The following is a 12,001-nucleotide window of genomic DNA, read 5'->3' as shown; positions in this document are numbered from 1 at the left end:
GGTGCCTGCTTGGGCCGCTGCCGCAGGAGGACTGGGTACCAAACCCGCTCGCTCCAGGCACCGCTGGCATCCAGGGCGGTACGCGGCGGGGAACCCGAGGGTGGTTGGGCTCCCCGGCAGGCTCCACCACGCGTTCTGGCCTCACAGCTGACTTTCCCCATCTCCGAGCTCCGGAGGGCCGGCCCGGGGTCCATTCTCCACGGATCCCCCCGCGCAGCTCCTCCGCCTCGGGCTGGATGGCTCCCACCGGAAGAGTGCGGAGAAAGGCTCAGCCGCCGTGGGCAGGGCGCGGGTTTTATTACTGCGGATGGCGCAGTCGCCTCCCCTGGAGACCCGCGACAAAGATGCAAGCCCCCCGCCGCGCTCGCCGCTGCTCTGGCCCCGCCCCGGCGCAAAAGACCCTGAAAAGCCTCCAAAGAGGGGTTCGCACTCCTGAGTTTGCAGATGGGGCTGGATGGGCTAGGAAGTTCTCTCGGCGGAAATCGGAGGGACCCCCCACCCCCACCCCAAAGACCCGCGCCTCCCGGCGCAGGTGGCCCGGCACGCCCGTACCTTGGTGGCGGGGTCCGCGGCAGCGATGGCGGGGGCCCCGGTGGTGTCTGGCGCCGCCTCGGCCGAGGGGCCGCCGCCGCTGGGCTCGGGCTCAGCCGGCGTGGAGCTCCCCTCGGGCGGCTGCTCCGGGCTGCGCTGCTCGGTGGAGCTCCCGGCGCCCATGGCTCCTCCGCACTTCTCCCGCGCCTAGCCGCCGGGTTACGCCTTCCCCAAGCCGCAGGGACAGGGGCAAGAGCCAAAAGACGCGCGCCCGCGAGGTCCCAAGAGCGCCTTCCTTCGCCGCCAGCCTCCTGCGAACGCGCCCAGCCTGCGAATGAAGGAGACGCGCTCGCGGCAAACTCCTTAAAAGAAAAGGAAAAAAAAAAAAAGGCCACCTCTTAGCCTCCGCCTCCCTCCCCCTGGTTTTTCCCTCGCTTCATCACATGAGCACAGCCCCAGACACGCCTTGCAGCAGCATCTGCCCCCAGGCTGCCGGGACCAGAGGCGCTGCGACGCGCCAGCTCAGGTCCAGGCAGCAGCCCACCGGCCCTCGGGCGCCTCCTGTTTCTAACAGGGGGACTAGAGCTGCGGGGACGACCCAGGGCCTCAGAAGGCAAGAGAGCAGGGGAGCAAAAAGCCTGCCGGTGACACTGGATTCTCTGGGGTTTATTAAATGATGGATCACCCAAGGCAGGAGCTTCTGCTGCAGCCGACTTTCAGCTCGCCCAGGAGCGAGTCCGAGTCCCCGTTTGCTTTCCTGCAGACTGTGTTTAACTCCAAACATTTGTTCCAGCCTCCTCCCCATTAGCAGGAGAAAGGCAAGCGCTCCCTGGCTCCTCCTGAGTGCGACCATATTTGGGCACCTCACGTGGCAAGAGCAGGGAACCGAGAGGTTAACGCAGTCAGGCCACGGATGAGGTGGGCCACGCAGGCCCACGCTCTCCTATCCTCCGGAACAAGTGATGTCAGGCGATGCCATCAGCAGTGCTAGCCGCCCCCCTTCCCCCGGGGAACGGAACGGGGGAAATGAGGCTGTTACCGGAAATGTGCCCGTCCTTCTTTGAGGGCCTGTGCTGGGGGTTACCCATCCAGGCCACCTCTGCTCCGCGCGATGCTGAGGCATGACAGCATAGATCTGTTCCTTTGCCATCAGCCTTTCTCAAAAGATGAAGACTAAATAATATCAATACAAGTGGCTTGCATCCTTTCATTTCCGACCCTTGAATATAATATGTATTATATGAACATGGCAGCCAATCAATAAGTATTTGAACTAAATTAAATTTGTAGCTGGATTGCTTGGCGCAAAGCATTAAGGCTTTGGGGCTGAAAGACAAAATTTATTCCAGTTGTAACTAGCAATCGAGTGCCCCAGTTTTCACAAATACTTTGAATCTCCATTAAGAATGAAGAAACCAGCCGGGCGCGGTGGCTCACGCCTGTAATCCCAGCACTTTGGGAGGCCGAGACGGGCGGATCACGAGGTCAGGAGATCGAGACCATCTTGGCTAACACGGTGAAACCCCGTTTCTACTAAAAATGCAAAAAATTAGCCGGGCATGTTGGCGGGCGCCTGTAGTCCCAGCTACTCGGGAGGCTGAGGCAGGAGAATGGCGTGAACCCAGGAGACGGAGCTCGCAGTGAGCTGAGATCGCGCCACTGCATTCCAGCCTGGGCGACACAGCGGGACTCCGTCTCAAAAAAAAAAAAAAGAATGAAGAAACCAGCCTGGTTAACATAGCGAGACCTTGTCTCTACAAAAAATAGAAAAATTAGCTAGGCGCAGTGGTGCACCTGTAGTCCCAGCTACTCAGGAGGCTGGGGAGGCTGGGGTGGAAGGACGACTTCAGCCCAGGAATTCGAGGCTGCAGTGAGCTATGATTGTGCCACTACACTCCATCCTAGTCGACAGAGCAAGATTCTGTCAAAAAAAAAAAAAAAAAAAAGAAAGAAAGAAGGAAGAAACTTTCGGAATATTCACACTAAATTCCAGATAGATATCTCATACTCAGATTTAGTACAATTTTGTAGAACGTTGGTGTAAGCAGTAGTTCAGCACTAGGACGTTTCATGCCTAATGAATTGCATGAATCGAATGGTACCCTGGGAACCATAGGTTACTTACTCACCATCAAATTTGTTTTCTGAATTGATTTTTTTTCTTTTTCTTTTTTGAGACAAGGTCTCGCTGTGTTGCCCAGGCTAGTGTTGAACTGGGCTCAAGTGATCCTCCTGCCTTGGCCTCTCAAAGTGCTGGGATTATAGGTGTGAACCACCACACTGGGCCTGTTTTCTGAATTAATTATTTTTATTTAAAGGACTACACAAAGGCCAATTTATCTAGAGTTTATCTCTTAAGAAACAGTATATTTGCAAAATGCTTAGTTTTAGGAATTTACACACATTTCTGCCATTTTGACTTAAATTTTGACTATTTAGGAAACATTAGAATTCTTATTCTGTACCAGGCACTGTTCAATGCACTTTACATAATAATCTTTACAATAACCCCATGGGATAGACAGTATTATTCTCATTTTACCATTGGCAGGTGGGGGAGGAGTAGGCCCAGAGGAATTAAATTGTGTGCTTTAGGTTTCACACCCAGGAGTTGGAAGAGCAGGAAGTCCAACTGGCATCTGCCTTCAAGGTTCACACTTCACCACCGCATGGCACTCCCCTTCCCTTTCCATCAACTGTGTTCTCTCCTCTCAGGGGTGTTAGTGAAACGTGGCATTTGGACCTCACTTAGGATTTTAAGAGCAAAAATCACTGTTAAAACCTACTTGAGGCCAGGTGCGGTGGCTTACACCTGTAATCTCAGCACTTTGGGAGGCCGAGGTGGGTGGATCACCTGAGGACAGGAGTTCAAGACCAGCCTGGGCAACATGGCGAAACCCCGTCTCTACCAAAAGTACAAAAATTAGCCAGGCATGGTGGCGCGTGTCTGTAATCCCAGCTACTCAGGAGGCCAAGACACAAGAATTGCTTGAACCTGGGAGGTGGAGGTTGCAGTGAACTGAGATCGTGCCATTGCACTCCAGCCTGGGTGACAGAGTGAGACTCCGTCTCAAAAAAAAAGAAGAAGAAGAAGAAAAAAAAACTATTTGAGAGTGATTAACGTCAGCACATTTGAAAGTGTATCAGTAAGTAGCACAAATACTATCAACATTTTCACATTCTGTGAGATTATATTTACTTGGTTCCTGGGAAATTCTTAGCAAAGCTTTTCACATCCACTAGCCTTTAAATTTTCAGAAAGGATTGCAAGGTCAAGCCAACAGTGTACAACCTACATGCTGAGGAAGATATCAGCATCTGCTTAGATTAGCAGTTGCTTGCTTTTTGTTTATTTTCCAAGACATGTAAATGTTCATATTCTTATTTGTAAAAAGTAAAATCATAGGGCTGGGCACGGTGGTTCACGCCTGTAATCCCAGCACTTCGGGAGGCCGAGGCGGGCGGATCCCAAGGTCAAGAGATTGAGACCATCCTGACCAACATGGTGAAACCCCATCTCTACTAAAAATACAAAAATTAGCCAGGCACGGTGGCACGCGCCTGCAGTCCCAGCTACTCAGGAGGCTGAGTCAGGAGAATCGCTCGAACCCGGGAGGCGGAGGTTGCAGTGAGCCAAGATCGCGCCACTGCACCCCGGCCTAGCGACAGAGACTCCATATCAAAACAAACAAAAAAAAAGTAAAATCATATTTTAGGAGATGTGCACATTCTAGTACTCTCTATTCTGCCTGAAACAGCTCTGTGATAAAGGAGAATTAAGAATAACAAATTCACACAAGCACATACGTAACTACCTTTGGTTTCTGAACTGACCAAAAACCCCTTCTATCTTACTTAGAGACTAGGGAGTTACTTTTTATTTTTTTTGGTTGTTTGTTTACAAAAGTGATTATGGTCAGGCCTAGTGGCTCACACCTGTAATCCCAGCACTTTGGGAGGTTGAAGTGGAAGGATTGCTTGACACCAGGGGTTCAAGACCAGCCTGGGCAACACAGTGAAACTCCCATCTCTACAAAAAATAAAAAAAATTTAGCCAGGAATTGTGGTGCATGCCTGTAGTCCTAGCTACTTGGGAGGCTGAGGCGGGAGGATCACTTGAGCCCAGGAGTTCCAGACTGCAGCCTGGATGACATAGTGAGACCCTGTCTCAAAAAAAAAAAAAAAAAAGAAAAGTGGTTATGTTATTAATTATCTCTAGCAATGAAATAGCCCAACCTTTTGGGTATGCCACTTAGTGCTTCAGTATGTTACAAAGTTCGTTTTTCTTTTCTTTTCTTTTGTTTTCTTTTCTTTCTTTCTTTTTTTCTTTCTTTCCTTCTTCTCTCTTCTTTCTTTTTCTTTCTTTCCTTCCCTCTTTCTTTTTCTTTCTTTCCTTCTTCTCTTTCTTTCTTTCTTTCAATAAATTTTTATCAAGTGCCTATTATGTGCCAAGCACAAAGTTACCACTCTACTTTCCAAGGTTCTAAATCGAGTCATTGAGGTTTTCTTTTCTAGGGCTTCCAAGATGCCTTCAGAATTGCTTGGATTGGCATCAGAGTGGAGGGGAGGCCAGGTGTTCTCTATTTTTCACTTCTCAGTCCAAGGCTGTTGGTTCAATGTTTCACCAGCAGCTCAATTTTTCTCCAAATAGCAGGATGCAGGTGTCCCCACACATCCTCTCCCATGGGACAGTCATTGGTAGAGCTGTTTCCCTGAGAGGGTTAATTCTGTCATAAAAACAGTTTGAGATTTCTCAAAAACAAATGCAGGTTGCCTGTGTAGCAGGCTGAACCTGTACTTCGCACACATACTTCTCCAGAAAGACGGGTCACATGATGTTTAACAATAAAATGTAGAGTCATAGTTGGGCACCTTGTGCATGCACCAAAACATTTTCAAATATAACATTAAAGGAATTCACAAATGTCAAACATTTTACACCTGAGTTCAGACACCCCCTTCAAAGTGTAATAATAATTATAATTGGCCGGGCGCGGTGGCTCACGCCTGTAATCCCAGCACTTTGGGAGGCCGAGGCGGGCGGATCACGAGGTCAGGAGATCGAGACCATCCTGGCTAACATGGTGAAACCCCGTCTCTACTAAAAATACAAAAAATTAGCTGGGCGCGGTGGCGGGCGCCTGTAGTCCCAGCTACTCGGGAGGCTGAGGCAGGAGAATGGCGTGAACCCGAGAGGCAGAGCTTGCAGTGAGCCGAGATCGCGCCACTGCACTCCAGCCTGGGCGACAGAGCCAGACTCCATCTCAAAAAAAAAAAAAAAAAAAAAAAAAAAAAAAAAAAAAATTATAATTATTAAAACAGTTTAAAATCTACCGTTAACTCTACCCTAAAGATTCATTCTCTAGTTACAAAGCCTTCACTGAGACTGGCAACTCTTCACCTTCACCTTTGAAACTGCTTCTCTCTTAATTATGACTTCTTTGCTTTCCCTGGATAAAAAGCCTACTTCTTTCTGAACCAATTGTTCCCACAGAGATATCCAGTCATCTAAGAACCTAATTCCCACTCTATCTTGTACTTGTGTGAATTTGTTATTCTTAATACTCCCTTACCACAGAGCTGTTTCAGGCAGAATAGAGAGTACTAGAATGTGCGCATCTCTTAAAATATGATTTCACTTTTTACAAATAAGAATATTAACATTTACATGGCCTGGAAAATAAATAACCAAGAATAATGTTATTATCCTCTTGAGAATTCTATGGAAGAAACTGTGAGTAAATTATTTGAATTTTACTTTCTATGTGAGGATTTGAGACGGATTATTTTAGAGCATTAATTATAATTTGCTAATTACAAACTAGAAGAATTAACAGTTTTATTCAATTCATGAGTACTTAATCTAAAGTTCATACGGAAGCTACAGAAAACGTTCAATTTACAGATGAAGTTTAAAGCTCAGCCACTTGTAGACATACATCACATATATATATATATGTGCAAATGCTATCCTTGTAACTCTTAAGGAATTTATTGCTTCGGAGTTAAGTATAAAGCCAGCTATTTGGATCTCAGTTTCATTTACCAAGGTTTAAGACTGGCACCTGACTCAAATTCAGGATTACTCTAAAGTAACAAAGGAGAGACTGGAACCAAGATAGAGTAAATGATGTGTCCAATATGGAGAAATAATTTTTCAGGATGCAGTGTTAGAAGATACCAGAAGGTATGTGGAAGGTATCTACATTCCAGGGTAGATCAAGTGGCTGTAATCCTCACAATTTCAAATCCCTTTTACGAAGGACCCTATAAGTATCCAACATTAAAATATATACATTTTCACATATTAATTCAATAAACTTTCACTGAGTTGAGTGCCAGGCAAAATGCAGAGGACTTTTCAACGTTGGAAACTTTGCTTCAATAAGTCAACATTACTTACTCAAAACAAAGCTATTATACAATATATTATATGATGCGAACTGTAGATTTTATGTTCCTCTACCAACTTAAATCCCTTTGTGGCCTGGGGCAGTGGCTCACATCTATAATCCCAGCACTTTGGGAGGCAGAGGCGGGTGGATCACCTGAGGTCAGGAGTTTGAGACCAGCCTGGCCAGCATGGTGAAACCCCGTCTCTACTTTAAAAACATACAAAAATTAGCTGAGCATGGTGGCGTGAGCCTGTAATCCCAGCTACTTGGGAGGCTGAGGCAGGAGAATTGCTTGAACCTGGGAGATGGAGGTTGCAATGAGCCAAGATAGCCACTGCACTCCAGCCTGGGCGACAGAGTAAGACTCTGTCTCAAAAAAAAAAAAAAAAAAAGATTAGGTTGTGAACTGATAAACATCTCAACTAGCAATACACAAAGGAAAGGTGGATAAACTGATCTAATGTTTATTTTGTATTCCTTTAAGTTAGCTTGCTAAATGCTTTTAAAATCATAACAATAGCAATAAACCTATATAAATATGCCCAAATGATTTTTGACAACGGCTCAAAAGTATTCACATGGAGATGTCACTAGTAAATAAATAAACAAATAAATGTATTTTTTTAAAAAGACAAAGGTGCAAAAGTAATTCAATGGTGGATGACAGTCTTTCAACAAATGATGCTGAAGCAATTGAACATTCATGGGCAAAAAGTTAAACTTGACTTATGTCACACACCTGATAAAATAATTAACTACAAATAGATCACAGACTTACATGTAAAACATAAAACTGTAAAACTTTTAGAAAAGACAGGAGAAGGCCAGGTGCGGTGGCTCACGCCTCTAATCCCAGCACTTTGGGAGGCCGAGGCGGGCGGATCACGAGGTCAGGAGATCGAGACCATCCTGGCTAACATGGTGAAACCCCGTCTCTACTAAAAATACAAAAAATTAGCCAGGCGTGTTGGCGGGCGCCTGTAGTCCCAGCTGCTCGGGAGGCTGAGGCAGGAGAATGGTGTGAACCCGGGAGGCGGAGCTTGCAGTGAGCCAAGATCTCCCCACTGCACTCCAGCCTGGGTGACAGAGCAAGACTCCATCTCAAAACAAAAAAAAAAAGAAAAGACAGGAGAAAATCTTAGAGAGCTAAGCCAAAGCAGGATAGTTCTTAGACTTGATTAAAAAAAAAAGCATGATCCATAAGAGGAAAAACTATAAATTGGACTTCACCAAAATTTAATACTTTTGTCCTACGTAAGACCCAGTTGAGAAGATGAAAAGAAAAGCTACAGATTGGGAGAAAATGTTTGCAAACCACATATCCCACAAGGGACTAGTATCTAAATATAGAAAGAATTCTTAAAACTCAGCAGTAAAAAAACAAGCAAACAAACAAAAAATCAACGAGAACACAGGTAAAAGACTTGAAGCAACATTTCATCAAAGAGGATCTACAGGTGGCAAATAAATTGTGTGCAATTTGGGAAAAGCAAATTAAAACCACAGTGAGATATCACTACATAAAGATCAGGGTGGCTAAAATGAAAAAAATAGTGACAACGCCAAATGCTGATGAGGCTGCAGAGAAACTGGATCACTCATACATTGCTGGTGGGAATGTAATACGGCATAGTCACTCTGGAAGACAGTTTGGCAGCTTCTTTTTTTTTTTTTTTTTTTAAACTGAGTCTCACTCTATCGCCCAGGCTGGAGTATGGTGTGCGATCTTGGCTCACTACAACCGCCACCTCCCGGGTTCAAGCGATTCTTGTGCCTCAGCCTCCCAAGCAGCTGGGATTACAGGCGCAAATCACGCCCAGCTAATTTTTGTATTTTTAGTAGAGACAGGGTTTCACCATGTTGGCCAAACTGGTCTCGAACACCTAACCTCAAGTGATCTGCCTGCCTCGGCCTCCCAAAGTGCTGGGATTACAGGTGTGAGCCACCATGGCTAGCCAGCAGCTTCTTAAAAAACTAAGAAGCCAGGCAGGGCACGGTGGCTCACGCCTGTAATCCCAGCACTTTGGGAGGCCGAGGTGGGTGGATCACAAGGTCAGGAGTTCAAGACCTGCCTGGCCAAGATGGTGAAACCCCAACTGTACTAAAAATACCAAAAAAAATTAGCTGGGCATGGCGGTGGGCGCCTGTAATCCCAGCCACTCGGGAGGCTGAGGCAGAGAATTGCTTCAACCCGGGAGGTGGAGGTTGCAGTGAGCCAAGATCACGCCACTGCACTCCAGCCTGGGCGACAGACCGAGACTCGTCTCAAAAAAAAAAAAACTAAGAAGCCAAAAAACAAAAAAGACAAGAAACAAACAACTACCATACCATATGACCTTACAGTTACACTCCTGGAGCTTCACATAACAACTTGAACATGCATGTTTATACCAGTTTTACTTGAAATAGCCCCAAAATGGAAAACCTAGATGCCCTTCAACATGTTGGTTAAACAAACTGATCTGCCCATACCATGAAATACTAGTCAAAAATAAAAAGAAATAAACTATTAATACATGCAACAACCTGCATGAATCTCCAGAGAATTCTGCTGAAAGAAACCTGCCAATCCCCAAAGGTTCCATACAAATGATCCCATTTATATGACAGACTTGAAATGGCAAAATTACAGAAATGAAGAGGTCAGTGGTAGCTAAGGGTTAAAGAAGGGTAGAGGGTGGAGAGAACCGGGTGTTGCTGTAAGAATGCAACAAGAGGGATTTTTATGGGATGGGAATGTTCTGTTCCTTGACTGTATCAATGTCAATATCTTGGTTGTGATATTGCACTCTATTTTTGCAAGATGTTACTATTGGGGAAAACTGGGTGAAGGGTATACAGGATCTCTCTGTATTATTTCTCACAACTGCATGGTAATCCACAATTAACTCAAAATGAAAATTTTAATTTCTGAAAAAGAATGATAAAATATGTATTTTCAGATGGGCTAAAATAAAGGTCCAAGGTACCTGTTTATGTTCAACTTACAGCCTCCTTCACTTTCCAGTATCTTTGAAATACCCTTTTAATATTAAAATAAGCCAAGATAGAGATCAACACAGTATTAATAGGTTGGTATTTTGTTTTGCTTGTAAGCTTGTTAACTCTGAAACAATCAGACTTGATAAAATACAGGAACAATAGATTTCCTGACTCTGCAGTGCTTTGTACAAAGCTCCTTTCACTCCTTGGCTTCATCTTGCCAATGAAGAAGTAGTGGACACACCTATAATCTTCCTGGCTGATATCATTTCCAAATGCTCCCGCAAGAGTCTCTCACCTCTCTGTTTCTCTCCTCACCAATGTGTAGCATGGCTCTAGTTTGTAAAATGCATGTTGGAATCTAATGGATCATGAAGATGTGTTCAGAGTCAGATAAAGAAAAAAAGGGCCAGGCGCGGTGGCTCACGCCTGTAATCCCAGCACTTTGGGAGGCTGAGGCGGGTGGATCATCAGAGGTCAGGAGTTCGAGAACAGCCTGACCAACATAGTGAAACCCCATTTCTACTAAAAATACAAAAATTAGCCGAGTGCAGTGGCGCACACCTGTAGTCCCAGCTACTTGGGAGACTGGGGCAGGAGAATCACTTGAAGCCAGGAGGTGGAGGTTGCAGTGAGCTGAGATCGCACAGTGCCACTGCACTCCAGCCTGGGCAACAAGAGCGAGACTCTATCTAAAAAAAAAAAAAAAAAAAAAAAAAAAAAACACGAAAAACAACAAAAAAAAAAAAAAAAAGAAAAGAAAAGAAAAAAGGGATGACTTTGGGATTTTAAATGTTCATTTTCTAGAGTAAATTTAATTTGAACAAAATTGAGCATGGTTCATACTTTCTGAATTTAGAAAATCCATATCATTCTTATTGCCTATATTTAATAACAACTATTATATATTCACTTGCCTGTAAACATTTGCAACACTCAGGGTAATGCAGCAAGACACTCTCCAAGATTAACACATAAGTAAACTTTTTTTCTTTTTAGAGATGGGGGTCTCACTATGTTGCCCAGGCTGGTCTTGAACTCCTGGGCTCAAGCAATCCTCCTGCCTCAGCCTCCTAATATAACCATTCTATAATTATGTTTTTAAAAAGCTTCAATAATGAGTAAAGCTCTCAGCACATAGTATTCACCAACATTAGAAGCTATTTTTTTTCTTTTTCTTTTTTAGATGCAAGGTCTCACTGGGTCTCACCCAGGCTGGAGTGCAGTAGTGTGATCACAGCTCATTGCAGCCTTGACTTCCTAGGCTCAAATGATCCTCCCACCTCAGCCTCCTGAGTAGATGAGACTACAGGTGTGCACCATCACACGCAGCTAATTTTTTTCATTTCTGTAGTGACAGGGTCTCCCTATGTTGCCCAGGCTGGTCTCAAACTCCTGGCCTCAAGCAATCCTCCCACCTCAGCCTCTCAAAGCACAGGGATTAGAGGCATAAGCCTCCATATCTGGTCACAAGCTGATTTTTTTTTTTTTTTTTTTTTTTTTTTTTTGAGGTGGTGCCTGGCTCTGTCGCCCAGGCTGGAGTGCAGTGGTGTGATCTCGGCTCACTGCAACAACCTCTGCCTCCCAGGTTCAGGCAATTCTCCTGCCTCAGCCATCAGAGCAGCTGGAATTACAGGCGCATGCCACCAAGCCCCAGCTAATTTTTGTATGTTTAGTAGCAACAGAGTTTTACCATGTTGGTCTGGCTGGTCTCAAACTGCTGACCTCTATGAGATCCTTTGAGATCTATGAGATGGGCTTGGTTTGAAAAAACTAGCAATGAAGTTGAAGAATAATTTCCCCCACTTCTAACACTGTTTTTCTTTTCTTTTCTTTTTTTTTTTTGAGACAGAGTCTTGCTCTGTCACCCAGGCTGGAGTGCAGTGGCACGATCTCGGCTCACTGCAAGCTCCACCTCCCGGGTTCACGGCATTCTCCTGCCTCAGCCTCTCCAAGTAGCTGGGACTACAGGCGCCCGCCACGACGCCTGGCTAATTTTTTTATTTTTTTTTATTTTTAGTAGAGACGGGGTTTCACCGTGGTCTCGATCTCCTGACCTCGTGATCTGCCCGCCTCGGCCTCCCAAAGTGCTG

General features: G+C 45.3%; 1 protein-coding gene across 2 annotated transcripts in view; it reads right to left on the bottom strand.

Annotated features, from left to right (window-relative positions):
* Positions 1-1,286, bottom strand: part of AKAP12 (A-kinase anchoring protein 12) — a 122,430-nt gene extending 121,144 nt beyond the window's left edge. Inside the window, exons 1-2 of one of the 2 annotated variants that reach the window (XM_055267449.2) lie at positions 1,217-1,286; positions 553-859 (exon numbers count right to left, since the gene is read on the bottom strand). In XM_055267449.2, coding sequence (XP_055123424.2) covers positions 553-714 — 162 coding nt within the window. In that variant the 5' untranslated portion in view covers positions 715-859; positions 1,217-1,286. Of the gene's footprint in view, positions 1-552; positions 1,086-1,216 lie in introns of those variants that run through there. The other variant, XM_055267447.2, reaches the window with a different exon arrangement.
* Positions 1,287-12,001: the final 10,715 nt, after the last annotated feature.

Source organism: Symphalangus syndactylus, chromosome 2, assembly GCF_028878055.3.
Source record: "Symphalangus syndactylus isolate Jambi chromosome 2, NHGRI_mSymSyn1-v2.1_pri, whole genome shotgun sequence".
Classification (NCBI taxonomy): domain Eukaryota; kingdom Metazoa; phylum Chordata; class Mammalia; order Primates; family Hylobatidae; genus Symphalangus; species Symphalangus syndactylus.
This window is presented reverse-complemented; position numbering and strand designations above follow the sequence as displayed.